Below are 19,010 nucleotides of genomic sequence, written 5' to 3'. Positions count from 1 at the left end.
TGGTTTCTTTTCATTAATTTCATGCTTTTTGTCCCTTATTTGTGTGAATGGGGTCTTGAATAGGTGCTGTGCATGTCCTGTAGGGAGTTATGTAGGTGGTTTTCTGAGTTAGGCTGGGTTAAGGTTCATAAGTACCAGTCCAGGAGGCAGGGTCCCAGCGTCCAGACGATCCCACTTCCCGGACATGCCTTTGGCTGTATTACATCGGATATTGGAGAGATTACTTATTAATTATAGCTGAATTAAAGGGCAGCTGTTATTGAATCTTTTAAGCCTACCAGTCAAATCCCATTCCACAACGGTGGGGTCTGCAGTTGTGGCACTGAATGGGATATAAAGATATTTAATTTGTATGATAAAGAAGTGTTTCAGGCATCAGATGTTAATATTACAAGTAATAACACATAAAATATGTTTTTAAACATACTGAACACAAATGACATCATTTGCTTTCAAATTTATCCCACTGGACTTTTATTCCCCATTCCTTTCTCCGAGGATTTCTGAGAAATCTCTGAATCATAATCCCTTGTCCATGTCGGGTAAAACATTTCTAGGCAACACAGCAAGACATATTTAATGAAGAAATCCAATTAATCACAGTTAGAAGCAAAAAGCGTGCTGGACATTAAATGCCTGAACCACTGTGGAGCAACATGGCACCTGTGGGTCACATAACCTGGGTGGGCTGGAACACAGTTAGGCACTGGGGGTTAGGAAGCAACTCCATCTTGTGCAGTATTTGTGAGAAATGGGTGTATAATATATGTAGTGGTATTAGAAGACAGTTGTGAGATAATACTAATTTCTTGTGTATGGTGTATCTCAGGTGTGAAAGGACTGATCTTGCAGGTGATTCTCTTCAAGTGTGCAGAAGAGTTTTGTCATTTGGGGAACATGTTAAGTGCTGGAGGTGCAGAGCTGTTGCTTCCCCTGACATTGAGAGAACTCTCACTCCCATGCTGAGTGTTTTTTGTATGTGGCATGTGTTGGGAATGTAATGCTGCATGGTAGTGAGAGACCTGGGCAGTAAAGGAAGAGTATATTCACAGACCCAAATGTACAAAAATGAGAATGAGATGGATGTGTTGTGTGTCTTTAATGCGAGGCCTAGGGGGGCTAGGATTATGACTGAAGAGTTGAAAGGAAGGATGGGACCGGAGTGTATTGGTATTGTGATGAGGAAGCGTAGATTGAGATGGTTCAGTTATGTGCAGAGGATGGAGGATGACAGTTGGGTGTGGAAAGTGGGAAGTGTAAACGTTGAGGATAGGGTTGTGGGAGGCGGGGGGGACTGGGACAAGGTCATGAGTGTGACCTCAGGGATAAGTAACTGAATAGGGAGGCTGCCAGTGATTGAGCAACATGGAAAGCCACCATTAGGTGACCAAGGCCAAGACATGCAAGTACATTGAAACCTTTATAAACAATATGGTACAACCAAATCTTAGTTTTATTTTATGTTTTCTGATAATTCTTCCATACACCTTTCCAACAAAACTCAGCAGGCATATTCCATAATAATTTTCAGTGTGTGTGTGTGTGTGTAAGAGAGAGTAGAATCATTCTTCTTCCACCCATTTCGTCATTTCCACTCATCCATGCATTCTTATATATATTCAGTACAAACTTCATTCTAATCTTTCCACTATACACAATTATCTCTGCATATGACTCATTCACACCTGACTGCCTTCCCACTTCCCAACTGTTTCACAGCATTATATTTATCTTTGCTCTTCTTAAAATTAGTGTTCATCAGCCTTTCAAATGATTTTTTTGTCTGTGTCCTACTTTGCTTTTACTTTCTTCCACATTCATGTTTTTCCAGCTTAATTATGTGGATATGAGATGGAAAAGGCGATGCTGATATATCAGTAAGCAAATTGCAAGGTCAGTATTGTATGTAGAAGGTGGTGTCACACTGGAACAAAAGTGGCTAACATGCGTTGCGAGCCGATAGCCAAACTGACCCATGGTGAACAAGATTTTGCTTGCGAGGCGAAGTGGATGACAGTTTTTCTTACAGCTTGTTGGTCTGATTAGAACTCAAGTGAGCATAGATTAATTTTGTAACTGATGAGAAAATATTTTATCACAGAAGGAAGCTTTAACTAAAATTGTCAAGTAAATACAGTTTAATTTTTGTGGTTTTCATTTTTTTTTCATTTTTTTTTTTTCCTTGACATGAAATCGGTATTCGGACACTCTGGTGACCAGCTGCAGAAGCTGTCTGCTTTGTTTCCAAACAACAAATGGAAAGCCGATTGTGACCAGTATTCGATATGGATCCTGCGGCAAGGAAAACTCAAGTAGATTGCCTAGTGGCTCTGGAATTGCTAAAGTACGTGTGGCAGTTGAAGAAACTGAGGAAAAGGGAATGGGTACCCCATGGTGGTTTGTTTACAAATACTGTAACCGCGAAGCGCCAAGGCAGACGACACTGCTTGCCATTTCGGTTTGCAAAAACACGATTGTGATAGCCACTTTTGGCCCAGTATCATGCCACCGTTAGTTAAGCCATAATGAGCCCCCAGACAATCTTAACCCTTAGAATAACCAATGACAACCTGGGTCGTCATGCGTTTGTCAACCTCTGATGTCAGTATGACGACTTTGCCCGTCATCTAATGTAATCTAAAGAAATATTTAGGGAGTCGTCATTTTTGTTGGATGACGGGCAAAAGTGGGCAAAGCTAAGCCTGCCACAGCTGGTGCGTGCCTGCTCACTTGGTTTGCTTGGCTCATTGTGGTGCGAGGTTCCTCACAGGTAGGATGTACACCTCTTGACGTCCCACTGAACACTTATGATCCTTTTTCTCGCGTATATATGCGGCATTATTATTTAAGAAAATACAACAAATAATGCATTATTGGAAAGGAAATTTATTCTGCTACGTATTGAAGCAAAAAATATTATTACTTCTTGAATAGTTTTAAGGACAGTGTAAACTTTAGCATGTCAGTTAACTTCTACTCACTTTTTTTGCATTTTTTTTTTTTTGTATATATTGTCTTTTTGGACAATGTATGAGAGCAAAACTCTTCATCTTCAAAATGAGACCAAAGTGGCCTTTCTATAATGAATAGTAACTTTCCTATGAGCGTTAGAAGTAAAATGTCTCTATGTGACTGTTCTGAAAGCTCTAAAGCGAGAGTTACACACACAGCCAGAATTTACATTCCTCCCTTCACAGGAAAGGGTTAAGTGCAATTTTCATCCCAACTTCCAAGACGTATGTCAGTCCTGGAAACAGCACAATGCATATGTTGCAATTTACAGGTGACATAAAATGCCTAAAGGTTCCATTAGTGGGGCCCATGTGCAACTAAATAAGCATCATGATTTGAGATGAATGAATATTATATCTTTTAATTATTATGGAATTACAATGGCTGAAGGGTTGCTGCATTTGCCTCATGATCTGCATACTGTATGATCTAACTCGGGGGTCTGAAACCCAAGCCATGGTGGACATTTAAAGTGTGTGCTTGTGGCAATTATTTTCATATGGTATTTATTTGTTTATTTTTTTTGTACCATGCTGGTTCATACTGAAGACATAAAAAGATACTGACAAACAAAAACAAAGTCAACAGTTCAATCTTCACATACTTTGGTCTTACTACAGACACCTCTCTTTGATTCATACTTGGCCATCATGGCAAATGGTTAATTCTGGCTATCACTCTCCTTCACTGGAGAAAGCCTGATCATGCAATGGACTTCAGTGACAGACATACAGACAACTAATATGGTGGCATAAAAAACTTACTATATATATTTGTTTATTTATATAAAAGTTACCATTATAAACCAATGGTACACCTTGAACTATAGACAAATTCCATCTTAGTAGCTATTCTACTTAAGTTGCTGTAACAACCTGCAGAACTCGGGATCTCATGAGCCTATCCCAAGCAGTTGCAGTCGATGCATAATTTAAATTTACAGATATAATACACATCACAGATTGAGTAGTCTGACAACTGGATTCATTCATTAGATCATATGTTTCAGACCACAGGTCATAAGACTATGTCAAAAAACATAATTTCAACGATTTTATTGGTCCTGCTCACGTCTTCAGCTTATCAAAGCTATAATTAAATGTCAAGGCCTCATGGAATGTTTGACTGGACCACTTCCACACCTAATTATTTTGCTCCATCCACTCACTGACCTCTGTTTTTTACTCCAGTTGTACAGACTTTGCAGTCACCATAATGATTCTCTAATAATAATTGTCCTACCATAATTCCTGAATGCCCAGATGGCAGCAGCTTACAAGCCACTACTGCAGATAACAACTGATGTTGGTGGTGTGTGTGGCACAACAGACCCAGGTGAGGGGAGAGGTAGGGAACAAGGCTGACGGCACAACACCTCAGCACCCCACACATCATCAGTCATTCACAGTACTTTGCCTAACTTCATGTAGGAAAAGGGAAAGGCCATCAAAGTTCGGACAATATTTCCAATTTCAACAAAAAAACTGTAGCAAATAGTCATTCTTCTACTATAATGTAGACAAATGTGGTCATGTGACACGTCCAGAGTTGTTATAACGGTGGGAGTGATCACTCCTCGAAGAGGACACAGATCCTGCAGCCAAACCAGACACAGGGATGTTAAAGAGGGCAAACACTTGTGATAGAGCCTCTCGTACTCCATCAGACAGCAATCCTGGATCACCATCACTGCCCCCATACAGACCTACAAAAAAACACATTGCAGATCTCTTTAATTCACTACTGCATTTAAAGATAAACTCAGAAAACTACGTGTGATGTACTACTGCTAAAATTCACCATGTTATTTCTCATCTTCATGTGCTTTTAAAACCTGTTACAGGAAGGCATCTTAATATTATCTGCGACATGTTGGTGTGACTCCTGGCATACACAGACATAAACATGATGGAAATGAACCACAAGTGTAGGAAGTGCTGGTAAAATCTTCCCTCCCATTACTGCAAGCACAAGATCCCAAATCCCTATGCCAATAATGTACCCGCAAAATACATAAAAATACTTCACACACACTAAAACCATCCTCATCTCATCTATACTGAATATGGGGAAGAGAGATGAGGATGATGAACTTCTTAGTTTTTCACATTCTGTATGATATCTGCACTACACACTGCCAAAATTCAGTTGAACTTTGCAACTTATTTAGTGTGTGTGTGTGTGCAAACTATTTACCATACATTTAATGCACTAACAGTTCTGCTCCAAGCAACCCAGCATCTCAAATTAACTTAATAATGTGCCTTCCTTTTTCTTGTGAACTGAGTGTATTTGGCTGTCAGCATATGAATAAAAAACTAATTATCATCATTATCAGCAAACTTCCTTCACTATTAAACAGTGTAGGTGTAAGAAAAAAGTTAAACAAAATACATGAAACACTTACAACTTGATTACATATAATGAAGTAACATTCAACACAAACAAAAGCTTATGCAGCGAGGGAAAAATACATTACCCTTACCTTATACTAAAAGTTGTTGTTGCTGTGTGTGTGTGTGTGTGTGTGTGTGGGGGGGGTTTCTGCACCTATCAATGGCCTACTAGTACTGAGGAGGTGCTAAGGGGAATGAAGTCATGGGTTCAGCACCTACCAATGGCCTATTACAGAGGAGAAGCCAAGGGGTGTGACCTCATGGGTATTAGTGTACCCCAACGGCTGGTTAGGATGATGGGCAGAGCTTATGTGAATGACATTAAGCGTTTTGGCATCTCCCACTGGCTGATGGCCTAGTGGGAGAAGACTGCTCAAAGTTTAGGGTAATTACATCACAAATTTTGGCATCTCCTACTGGGTAATAGCTTAGTGGGAGAAGACAACTGCATGAAAGTATCCCTTGAGTTTATGCAGCCCAGCTGACCCCTGTGTTCAGTACCTCCCTACTGTTGCTTAAAATCAACCCAACCCTCTTGCTTCTCTGCTATGCACACCCTGTACTGGGTGGGTGGGTGGGCATCATTAGGCTTACAGGTAGGGTTTTCCTGCACTTTCATCAAGTCAGTGCTGAGACCAGTGTTGCTATACCTCATACCAATTAATCTGGCCAGGCATGTATGGCAACACTGTTCCTGCCGAGATTCTGATTGACTGGAGGTGTTTGTTCGATTTCGTTGTTGCTAAAACTGATACTCTCTTTATTATCAGATGTGATACTGAGTTTGTCGACAATACAATCATCAAAAGCAATAAGAAATCCGTTACATACTTATCAACAATGAAATTTTCATAAGAAGATAGAGATATTGAGTCAACAAAGTATTATAACAGTCCAAGTCAAGGTCAGCATTCGAACAATTCCTTTAAATCTCCGACACTCCGTATTATAACAGAAAATTAAGAAAACCTGCTTAATCTAAGCGTTGGTATAACACACATTTAAATTTCAAGATCAGTTCGCACCCTTAAATCGTGCCACAACTCTGAATAATTAAAAATTCTAATGAAAAAACTAGTTATGCGGGGAGGGAGGTTTGAAAAAATCGCGAAAAATCAAAGTAGGCTAAAGGAAAACTATTTCATTCTATATCGTCTGTTATCACAGTAAGGGCTGATCTTAAAAGTTAAATGTTATACCAGCACTTCGATTAGGCAGGTTTCTTTAATTTTCTGTTATATTACGGAGTGTTAGAGATTTAAAGGAATTGTTCGAATGCTGACCTTGACTTGGACTGTTATAATACTTTGTTGACTCATATCTCTATTTTCCAACGAAAACTTCATTGTTGTTAAGTATCTAATGGATTTCTTATTGCTTTTGACGACTGTATTATCAACAAACTCAGTATCACATCTGATAATAAAGACAGTATCGGTTTAAGCAACAACGAAATTGAACAAACACCTCCAGCCAATCAGAATCTCGGCAGGAACAGTGTTGCCATACATGCCTGGCCAGATTAATTGGTATGAAGTATAGTAATTGTTATATACAGTACAATTTTATCCCCTTCACCTTGGGCAGGGAAATATGGAGTATGGCTCCTTGATCACATGAGTAGTACTGAAACCTGCAATCTCTCCTGTGCTTTGGGAGGTACATTAATACTAATTACATGCTGGACAGAGGAGGAGGACAGGTTTCAGTTCTGAAGCCCTTTTTTATTATAAAGCATAATCTACAATGAATGTAGGCAGTATTTTTTCTCCTCAATCTTAAAATAACAAAATAATAATTATCCTTAAGTATTTTTTCTCCTCAATCTTAAAATAACAAAATAATAATTATCCTTACCACCAGCTGGAGTGATGACTGGTTCACTGGGCTCTACTGTGACATCACTGACATCAACAAGGGCAGAGTCTCCACGCAATCGTCGTTCCCTGGTGGTGGCAGCCAGCAGCACCGCAGCATTCAGGCGCTCCAGCAACCGATGTGTACTCATGTCCAACTGTATTAACAGTAAATATTATCATTAATGGCACTAGAAAAAACATATAATATCACCTGAAATGAACCCTTTGAGATATATCATTCAAAAGGCAATTTATTGTACTTTTTTACAGTACTGTAGTTTATTTCTGGCAAGTATTTTTCTATGGCAAAGTATAGATCTCCCCCCCCCCCTCCAGCAAACTTCAACCCCTTATTTTGATTTTGTTTTTTATTTGTTTTCCTTTTATGAACATATGATAAAATACACCTATTCAGCTTCAAAATCACATAAAAATCACCATCCTGTCATGGAAAGTAAATTATGCAGACTGATCAAAGAAAAATATTGCTGGGTGAAAATGCAGCTGAGAATCATGATAAATTTTGCATCTTTTTTGTCACTTTACTGCACAATAACTGCCATAAATAGCCATTAACTACTGTATACTATATATCTACTCAAAAGGCAATTTATCATAGTTCTGCATGGTGCAAATTGATATACAACACCTCTAGATGCAATACCCCAGCTTAACAATGGGGGTAGAAGTACCACCATACCCCACCTAACAATGGCCAAACCCCAGTTTAATGATGGGTTTTTATTTTTTTAAACCATCCATCCATCATCCAATCCTACACTGCCCCATGAGGAGCGTAGAAGCCCGGGCCTAGGCAATTGGTCCCAACATTAAGATGAGAGTGACCAGCCTCACTCATCCCTTAGTGGCAATACATGAACAGTCAACCCCAACCATCCTTTGGATATAAACCTTCACCAGCTTAATCCGATTGGAGTGCAATAATTACCCACTAAACCACGAGGCGCCAAAATTTGCTTATATGGTTACCACCCAGCGTAGTAAATGGTTGACTCTACGCTGAGTGACAAGCCAAATGCTTTCCTGTACACCAGGAAACCATTTACTATGCTGGGTGGTAACCATATAAGCAAATTTTGGCACTTTTTACCAATTTTGATATTTTAGACTAAAGTTGTGTGTCTAGGTTAATTTGTAAACTGTTTTAAGGCTTAGATTAACGTGTTTTAGCCATAGGTGGGGGTGACCACCGTCATTTCGGGGTACAGTTTACTAAGCTTGACTTTTTCCAGACAATTTTCAAATTTTACTTATTAGTTTTAGTGAGTTATTTACAGTTACACTTAGGTTAGCTTCTTTTACAGCTGTTAGACCATTTGGATTGGCTTTAAACTTGTGGAGAGTAAATTTACATGGACTGACCAAAGGAATTATATTGCTATGTGATAATGAGATCAGTGTGAAAGCAGCTGAATCTGAGATTGACATAATTTGACTGGGGAGAAACCTCATAGGGTTAACAGACGCCATAACTAGGTATATGCCTCAAACTACAGGTCTGAAACCTACAGGCAGTCAACCTTACTGTAAGTTCATCATGATAAATGGCACAATGAATCACATAAACATTTTAATCTAAACACTAAATATTGTTAATTCTTGATAGTTTATACCATCCTATTTATTACTCTAGAGCTGGCCAGTTTTATCAATACATTTTAAATGCTGTTACTAAAGCTTGTTGATAAATATAATAATATTACACTAGCAAATTAGATAAGTTGGATCATACGTTCATGCTGTGTGACTATACTGTATAGCAGATGGCCATTTCATACTTTCATTGTCCTACCAATCTCTAAAGTTTACTTAAGTTGTATGGAGGTGTTTAGTCACACCACTTGCACACAAGTCCTGACAAGGAGCCTGCACTTGATGGTGTGGTGCACCTTGGAAGGAGCAGTTGAAACATCCACCTAACAGCCAAACCTCATATTTCCCTGCACCTCGCAATAGGAAGGACCTAGGTGAACCAAAGAGTGTTAGATCTTTACATGGTGTATATAATCTCTTGGTTATAGTGGTTTTTGTTGTCACTGCAAGATGAAAATTTGCATTCCTGCTGTTATGACGTATTTTTTGGGGGGGGGAGGGGGGATCATTATCTCACACCCGAGTTGGTTTCTGCTAAGTGCACTATCTGTGGTTTTTGATGGTTTAGGGATTCAAAGATGGGGCCACACTCAATGAGTTAATCCCACATGGTGGAGACCACTTTCTCCCCCTGGCCTCAGGAAACCTTACCTCAAGTTCAGGTCTCTCTATGTGCCCTTTTCATCACTTTCTATTAACCTAACCATGCCTGTGTGCATTTCTAATACCTACCATAGCAGTATGTTACTTATATGGTGAGTATAAATTGTTGTAAAATGGAAAATTTGGGCTTGTGAGTGGGGTGCCAAGTACCAATTAGGATAATCCCACAAGTTCCATGCTTTTGTTATCGCACAATTTTATCACACACCAGGCTTTGTACCAATTATGTGTGATGACAAAGGGATCACTGTATTGTACTGTATTTGTAGGATGGCCCCACAAAAGTAGTTGTTTATCTGTGGTTCACTGGTCTGCTAAGCAAGACAGATTTCAGTAACAGCATTTTTTTTTTTTTTTTTCTTTTCTTTATATGCCATTGGTGCAGATTATTAAAAAAAAAAACTGATACCAACACTCATAGAAAACTTCAGTCATAAGGGATAATGGTTATTTATATATATAATTACCTGTTCACTCATTAATGAGGTTATCTGTCCATAGACTACAGTCTGGTGTGTGTTGATGAGGTGAGCTAGATGGTAGAGTGCACGGTAGAGAGGGTGCGACTCATCATGAGCCACAGGTGGGGTGTTGTACCGGTGCAGACCAGCCTGGGGAGGGGTTAGGCTATCACTGGCTGCAGCTCCTGGAGGTGTGTGTGATCCCTGACTCCGATAATGTGGAGGAAACCGAGGAGAATTACTACGAGAAGTTGGCAGGTTGTTGCTCAAGTAGCCTTCACCACTGTTGCTATCGTGACGTCTGCCATCAAGGCTACTCTCATCCACACACCCTCTGTACATGGGACGCTGATCTTTCTGCGGACCAGCAAACCCTTGAGGTCCTCCAAGGGGTCCCAGTGGCTTCCCTGGTGCCCCTTGTGCCTGGCCAACACCAGCAACAGAAGCCTCCTGCTGCTCCTTCAACTGCCGTCGTCGCCTCTTACTCCATAACTCATGGCAGTCTTGGTATTTGGGTAGTGGCGGCGGCTCCATCCTGTACACAGAAACAAACTTGGTGTACTACTTGCAAAGCATAACTTCCATGTCCCAATGCCAAATAAATCATTTTAACACCACATACAAGTTACAAAGCAATCTTGGTTTACATGTATTGTTAAGGGATAATTATATATGCAAAGGGCAGAGTGAGGCAAGGGGGTTTGGGAGTATATAAGGATAGAACTGGGGTGGTGATATCTATGGCTGGTGGGGGTGCTGTCATAGCAGAGGGGGTGTGGCCATGCCCAGTTTGCCATGGATGTGTCAGAACTGACTCAGTCTTGTACAATGTTATGATAGGTGGGTGTATTAATAATGTAGCGGTGTTGGAGGTGAGCTGCAAGACAGTGCTGATTTTGTGTGTGCAGTATGTCAGGGAGAGTATGTAGAAGTTGACAGGCATAAGAGAACTGATCTTGCTGGAGAGTCTCTTGATTGTTTGGAGGAGTTTTATTTGGGGAACACGTTATAAGCTGATAGTGGGGCTAGGGGAAACAATTGTTGGAGGAAGTTCAGGGAGCTGTTGCCTCTCCTAACAATTAGAAGCTCTTCCTCCCTAATGGGGGATCCTTGTATGCAGTGCATTAACCCCTTACCCTGGGGGATGGCTGGACCACACCGTGCCCCTCCCGCAGGGATAGCAGGAAATCTAGACAATACATGATAAATTAGCTACTTCCAGGTCAATGGAACTATCACTTAGCCTTTTCTCTCTTTTTTTTTTTTTATTTTTTTTTTTATTTTTTAGTATGCCAATAGGTCATAAGGGACATTTCAATGGGTAATGAACAGTTAGCGACCAAGTGCACGTGGGGTGTTGCCAGGTGATAAATTAAGGCCCCTAATAACATTGTGTACCGAACGCCACATTTTGAAAATGGAGAAAAACTCGGTTAAAGTTGCGTAACTTTCAAAATGTCATAACTTTGGAACTAGCGAATATTTTTTTTTTTTTTTTTCCCCTATATATTTTAGCTTGAAGTTTGTACTTTCATGTCATGCAAATCTTGGTAGAAGAGAAATTAGTAGCACTCTGAAAGGTACAACAATAGCTGCGTTTTTCTCCAGTGTAGTTATTGAGACAAAATGTACTCTCAGTAAGCATTTTTAACAATCAAACTAACCAAAGATATCAAAGGGAAATGTTTACAAAAGCAAAAGCAAAAGCCCAGTGTTCCTGAGCTTCTTACCAATGTTTTGTGCCCGCATCTCTGGCCTCCTCGCTCTTTTTCTGTTATGAGAAGGACCAGCAGCTTTTTGCTCACTACTAGAGTCACTCATGTTCTCAAGACATTGAGAAAAAACACTGAAACGGCTCTGAAAATAGCCAGTTAATCCAGGCTGTGTTCTAAGCCAGCTGGTAAGCAGAAAACTGCGTCACGTCGCGACAGATTCCCAAATCACAGTTGCCAATGTCTTGTGAGCTCTCTGCCTTTCCCATTTTCTGTACATTATGGCTAACTTACTCTTAAATCATGCAATTTTATGCTAAAATATTCCATTATGTTAGAATCATGGTACAATAATTAATAATGCTATAAAAAAATATGCATGACTGTAAGCATATGGAAATGTTAGTATCTGGTAACACCAGCCTACACATTGCTGGTAGGCACTTGGCACATTCTTTGACCAGCATGAAGGTTTGTCAACAAACTGAGGTGAAGCGGGCAGTGAGACCATGTTAAAGAAGGGGAATTTGGACCCTAATGCCAGTTGCTTTCTGTACCTCGTGGTTGCTTTCCAGATCAAAGAGGGTTTGGGCTACATTATGGTATACTTAACTCAGTTTCATTTGCAGTGGCGCTCAGTACGCTATGTTATTAGGGGCCTCAATTAGCTAATTCATGGCCAATGGCAGTATCAATTAGCCCTTTCCCTTTTTTATATATATATTTTAGTATGAGAATTGGGCATAGGGCACATTTCAATGGAAAAAGCGAATGGAAAAAAACTGCTGGGAGTCGCATTGCGCGCCCAGGTTGTAGCTCGGTGGGGGAGGGGGTAAGGAAGGGGAGGCGAGGCAAACACAGAAAAATGGCTAAATTGGTAACACTGGATGCAAGTACTAGTGGTATTAGCGGCACTGCCTATAGCTACACACTGGCAGTACTGACAGATGATACAAGACTGCCCTTGAAAGCCTGGGTGATTTTAAAAATCCCTGGATCACAGAAGTAATGCCCCGCAATGTGGTACTTATGTAACGAGTGTCACGGTAGTGACAGCCTGCGGGTAAGGGGTTAAGGGTGTAATGCTGTATGGTAGTGGGACCTGAGCAATTAATATATTCATAGGCTCAAATGTACAAAATTTACAGTGATGAAATGGATATGTAGAGTATCCTTTAATGTAGGGGCTGGGAATGACACTGAAGAGTTGAGAGGAAGCTTGGGACTTGAATGTGTTGGCGTGATACGGAGGAGTAAAGTGAAATGGTTTCGGCAGGTTGAGGATGGAGGATGACAGTTGGGTGCAGATGGTGAGACGTGTGAATGTCAAGGGTAGGGTTGTGAGAGGCAGACCAAAAAAGACCTGGGACAAGATCATAGAGTGTGACCTCGGTGATGAGGGATTAAACAGGGAGTCTGCCAAAGATCAAGCAGCATTGCAAGTCACCATTTGGTGGCAAAGGCCATGCATGCAAGCATGTTGGAGCCTCTATCAGCGATACAAAAGCATTGTACTATTTGTACTGTCAAAAAAGAAAATGGGAGAAAGAAAGTGTGTATGTGTGGGGAGGGGAAATTCATGCAGATATGAAGTCTGTAAAATTTACTCTGCTTAAAAGGACAGCACATGGTGGTAGGTGGTTGTGACCATCAGTGACTCTCTTGACGTAATGCTGCCAACTTCTTCCTTCCCCCCCGTCTGCCTCCTCCCATCCTATTTCTCCCAATCAATCAGTTGCTTTTTATTACCGTACAACACCATAACTTCGGACTGCACCCAATTTTTGGACTTTTTGAAAAAAAAATTAATAATTCATGTTTATCAGTAGAGAGTGCGATATTTGCAAAAAATAATGATTTGGGTCGGTAGGGTAATCTTTATGTATGAGTCCTATTACACTAACTTGAATATGTGTGGGTGAAAAAAATTTATGAATCAAATGGAGAAAAAAAAAATCGGCATTTTTTTTTTTTTTTAACCCTGCAAAACTTTGTTCACACAGAACAAACAGTTTCAATTGTAAGAACGTGATTAGTTTGATTATATGTGGAAAAGTGTTGTAAGTACTGAGCAGTAAACTATTTTAAAATATATACAAGCATAATCTTGATATGACTGTTTTAATGAATATTTCTTTATTTTACAGAATACATTCCTAACCTCGGACAGACAAATTACTGGAAAAATATAGACTATAGGTGTGTGTGTGTAAGACCAAAGTGTGTAGTTTGTTAATACATTCCATGGTGCCTTAATAACATGTGTGTTAGTGGGTGTCATCAGAACCAGTAAGAAGTGTTTAACATTATATTATTTCAGTATGCATTTGTTGAATTAGTGAGGTAACTACTTGATAATTAAGTGAAGTTTTGTTTAGGAATAAGAGACCAGTTCCTCTTACAGTTTGGGGTATATGCAATGCATTTTTATATATATTTTTTTTGTCTGAAAAAGTTTTTGAATAGTTCTCAGTTATATTTATGGGCAGAATACCTCACTACAATGTGATATGATGCAACTTAATGTGAGCTCAATTTAAGAGCTCAAAAAAGAAGATATTTTTGGATATTCCTCTCTATATATGTATAACTCGGGCCACGAGTGCCCAATAAATATATATATATATATTTTTTACAAACTTCTAAAGTGTCCAAGGTTTGGACATTATGTCCAGAGATAGGTGCTATTAACCATTCTCATGTTTAAAGGGCAAATACATGAAAGTCCAAAGTTTGGAAGAGCTCTCCGAAGTTAAGAAATTTGTTCCTAACTTCGGACACGTGGGGTGGGGTAGGGGTAACGAGTTTAGCATGGCTTAATTTTTTTAATATGGATTCAGTAGGTACTGTCCCTGGCTACCACATGACACCAACAGGGATAAAATTGCACCATTTTACACAGAATTATTCATTAAAACACAAAAAATGTCTGAAGTTAGGGTGTTTTATGGTACTTCCCTTTCTACTTCAGATGGATCTACACTGAATGTCAAGTCTAACTGTTTTGTGTAACCCAGGAAAACATTTACAATGCCGGGTGGTAAATAAATAATGGGGTGATGTGGAGTTTACAATGGTGCCTCTGTTAACTGGATGGAGGGATAGAAATGCAATGTTCATCCAGAAATCAACCCCCCAAATTATTCCCTGTCTTGCTGTGGCGAGGAGGTGTCCACTGCAAGAAACATCAGTTCACTGCAAGGGACAGTCTTACAGAGGCAACTCCTTCCAAGTGATTTATGGGTCAACTCAACCAGACAGACCAGGGTTTTATACATTGCATATATATATATATATATATATATATGTGTGTGTGTGTGTGTGTGTATGTGTTAGAGAGAGAGAGTCAGGCAACAAATGTGTCACCTCAAGGTGTATGTATGTCAAGTTCAAGTTTGAGAAGGTGAAAGTGGCGGTGATTGTTGCATATGCACCGTGTGAGGTCAGGAGTGAGAGAGAGAAAGACAGGTTTTGGGATGAACTGGATGAAGTTGGGAGAAATGCCCAGGAGCTATAAAGTGATTGTAATGGGTGATATGAATGGAAGAGTAGGCACTGGTCCTGAGGATAACATAATGGGTTGTTATGGAGTACCAGGAGAAAATGATAATGGGAAGTGACTAAAGGATATGCATTTGTAACTCTTATTTCAAAGATGCACATAAATATACATGGTATAGAGTGAACAGGGATCGTGTTGAAAGAAGCCTGATTGATTACATGCTCACAGAGAGGTCGATGCTGGGAATGGTTGCTGATACGAGGGCCATGAGAGGACAATGTGGAGGTCTGCCAGATCATATGACTGTGGTAGGCAAGATCAAGCTGATAGGAGTGAGGTGGTTCAGGAGAAAGAGGAGCAGCCTGGGAGAAAGACTGAAAGTTGAGAAGCTGAGGATCAAAGAAATGGTAGATGATTACAGGATCAAAGTAGAGGAGGAGTTGGAATCGGTGAATTAGAATGAAATGGATTTGGACAGCCCGGGGAATGCATATAGGGATTGCTTTGTTAGCAATGCTAAAGCGGTGTGTGGTGTCGCAAGAGTAACAAAGAAGAAAGGTACGGCATGGTGGGATGAGGTTAAGAGAGTAGTGGAGGAAAAGAGGAAGTGGCTAAAGTGGTAACACGACAGGGGTTCAGTTCAGTTGAAATAAGAACTGAATATACTAAGAGCATGAAGCAAGTAAAGAGAATAGTGAAGAGGAAAAAGGAGGTAAATGATGATCTAGGAAGAAAAATGAATGTAAACTACGCTGAAAATAATAGAGCAGAGTGGCTGTAAACATGACTAGTTTTGTGGGTGTGCAGAGAAAGAATGCAGTACCAGGAGACATGACACTTGCACAGGTGAAGAGTGCTGTGAAGCAGCTGAAAAATGGGAAAGCAGCTGGGGTTGATGAAGTGTATGCAGAGATGATTAAGTGTAGTGGAGAAAGTGGAATGAAGTGTTAGTTGGAGATATGTAAGAGTGCTAGCAGAGTGGAAAAAGGCTGTGATTGTGCCCCTATACAAAAATAAAGGTGAGCTAAGTGAGTGCAAGAATTATCGTGGCAAAAGTTTACCGAGCGTGGTAGAGAAGGTGCATGGAAGAATTATTATACAGAAAGTAAGAGAGAGATCAGAAATCCCAGTGAGTGATAAACAGGGTGGCTTTAGCAGTGGCAGGGAATGTATGAATCAAATATCTGCAGTAAGACAGATAGCAGAGAAGGCTTGTGAGAAAGACAATAAGGTGTTTGTGGGATTTGTGGATCTGGAAAAAGCATACAACAAAGTGGACGGAGATGGACTGTGGAAAGTTTTCCGCATGTGAAGTGTAGTTGGTATGATGCTAGGTGCCATCAAGAGTTTTTATGATGGTAGTGAAGCATGTGTAAGAATTAATGGGCATCTAAGTGAATGGTTCACGATTAGTGTGGGCATGTAACAAGGTTATGTGATGTCCCCATATTGTTCAATATACTGTATATATGGATGGGATGATGAGAGAAGTAAAAACACGAGTAATGGAGAGTGGGATGGCGTTGGTAATGAATGGAATACCTCAAATCTGCTGCATGCCAATGATGCAGTACTGCTTGCAAATACCAGACAAGAACTTGGTGGGCTAGTGCAGAGTTTTGCTGATGTCTGTGAGTGTCATGATTTGAAAATAAATGTACAAAAGAGTAAAGTGATGGTTACTGAGAGAGAAGGTGACTCCCTGTGCGATGTTACAGTGAATGGAGAGAGACTGGAATTGGTGAGAGTTCAAATACCTGGGTACAGTGATACAAAAGAGAGGAAAATGTGCAAAAGATGTGGAAAGTAATGACACAAGGAAGAAAAGTACCTGGTGCAATGAAGGCCTTGATAAGAAACAGAGGCTTGAGTGCTGTAGCTGCTCAAGGCTTATATGAAGAAGTGGTAGTACCAACTTTAACATATGGATGTGAGATTATGGTGTGGCATGAAAATGAAAAGTCAAGAGTAAGAGCAGTGAAGATGGGACTGCTGAGGAGTGTAAGTGAAGTACAGAGGTGGATAAGATACGAAATAATGTGATTCGTGAAAGATGCAGAGTGAGGAAGTCTGTGGACACCAGAATCGAAGAGAGTGTACTGAGATGGTATGGTCATGTGGAGAGAATGAATAACAACAGAGTGGTGAACAAGGTATATCTGAGCAAATTTGAAGAATGGAGGAGGCGAGGTAGGCCAAGGAGAAGGTGGTGAGATATGGTGGATGAGTGCGTGACGAAGAGAGGTTTGGAAGTCGGTAAGGCTAGGGAACTGACAAGAGATTGAGCTGGCTGGATGAGCGTTGTGAGGAGAAGTGCATTATCAGGGATATGGCACCCCTTTTTAACTTGGCAGGGTCCACACTGACTATATCAGATACGTTTATGTGAAGCTACAGAACGTGGTGAATGTTTTTGGCGTATCTGATAGAGCCAGGATTCCAGGGGCTTAAATGATGAGTGAATGGAAGTGTGGCCCACTGGACTGGGCAACTTTGGGCTGTCTGGACATTGCTACTCCTCATCCTGCCCTAGGGTGGGAAAGGAGGTCTGGATGATGATGATGATGATACACACACACACAGAATAGCAATAGGAGCAGTTATTAACCTATTTAGGGAGGTGAGAAGGGAGGAAGAGATGAGTAAGATAGAAGTAATGAAGGCGATGAAGACAGTCAAAATGGGTCGAGCCTCAGGAACTGATGGAGTGGGTGGTGAAGTGATGAAGCATGGAGGAGAGATAGTGGCAGAATGGATATGAAAGATGTGCAGACTGGTCTGGGAGGAAAGCAGAGTCCTGGAGGACTGGAAGTCAGGTATAAGTACAGTATTCCCTTGTACAAAGGAAAATGGGAAAAAGAAGTGTGTGGTAATCATAGGGGTATTTTTCTTCTTAGTGTAATAGGAAAAGTACATGGTAGGATGCTTACTGACACAGTAGAGAAATAAAAGGGGAGTTAAATGGAGATGAAAAGGGAGGGTTCAGGATGGGAAGAGGCTGTGATCACGTGTTTAGTAGAAAAGTTTCTATAGAAGTGAGAAAAGTTCTATGCTGCCTTCATGGATTTGGAGAAAGCTTATGATAAGAGTGGACAGACAAGGAATGTAGAAAATATTAAAAATATATATGGAGTAAATGGGAAGCTGTTGAGTGCCATTAAGAGTATGTATGAGGGTGCTAAGGCTGCAGTGCATGTATATGGAGAATTTTCTGAATGCTGGATTGAAACAGGGGGATGTGTCATATCTCCTTGGTTGTTCAATTTGTATACGGATGGAGTTATAAACAAGGTACGAGGTAGGACAATGGATGTCGGAGTGGCCCTAATGAGAGAGGGCTGCATTTAGAAACTAGTGTTCTGTTATTTGCAGGTGATACTGTATTGTTAAGTGAAAACGAAGGAGAACTGTAAGACTTGATGAATGAGTTTGGGAGAGTATGTAAGAAATGGAATCTAAAGGTAAATGTGGGGAAGAGTAAAGTTGTAGTCTCTGAGAGAAATGGAAGTCACTGAATGCACAGTTGAGGCTGGATAGTGAGAAAATGGAAAATATGAATGCATTCAAGTACAGTACTTGGGTAGTGTGATAAGTAAGAATGGAAGTTTGGTGGATGACGTACTTGAAAGGGTACAACAGGGAAGAAAGGCTGCTGCATCACTGAAAGCAGTGATATGAAATATGGAAGTAAAAAGAAGTTGCTGCATGACAGTACAGTATCATGATCCCACTCAAACATATGAAGGCGAAGCTTGGACCTTGTTGGAAGAACACAAGTCAAGTGACAGCAG

At 40.3% G+C, this 19,010-nt stretch overlaps 1 protein-coding gene across 1 annotated transcript in view; it reads right to left on the bottom strand.

Moving 5' to 3' along the window:
- Positions 1–3,788: 3,788 nt before the first annotated feature.
- The window catches only part of Cdk12 (Cyclin-dependent kinase 12), a 128,738-nt gene continuing 113,516 nt past the window's right edge, over positions 3,789–19,010 (bottom strand). Inside the window, exons 9-11 of the mRNA XM_080267263.1 lie at positions 10,012–10,540; positions 7,266–7,422; positions 3,789–4,717 (exon numbers count right to left, since the gene is read on the bottom strand). Of these exons, the coding sequence (XP_080123389.1) occupies positions 4,542–4,717; positions 7,266–7,422; positions 10,012–10,540 (862 nt within the window). The 3' untranslated portion in view covers positions 3,789–4,541. The remainder of the gene's footprint in view (positions 4,718–7,265; positions 7,423–10,011; positions 10,541–19,010) is intronic.

The sequence above is a fragment of the Coenobita brevimanus genome, chromosome 23 (assembly GCF_032717465.1).
Source record: "Coenobita brevimanus isolate Jiangsu-jjx chromosome 23, ASM3271746v2, whole genome shotgun sequence".
In the NCBI taxonomy this organism is placed as follows: domain Eukaryota; kingdom Metazoa; phylum Arthropoda; class Malacostraca; order Decapoda; family Coenobitidae; genus Coenobita; species Coenobita brevimanus.
The sequence above is the reverse complement of the archived record's forward strand: the minus strand, read 5'-3'. Positions and strand labels throughout refer to the sequence as shown.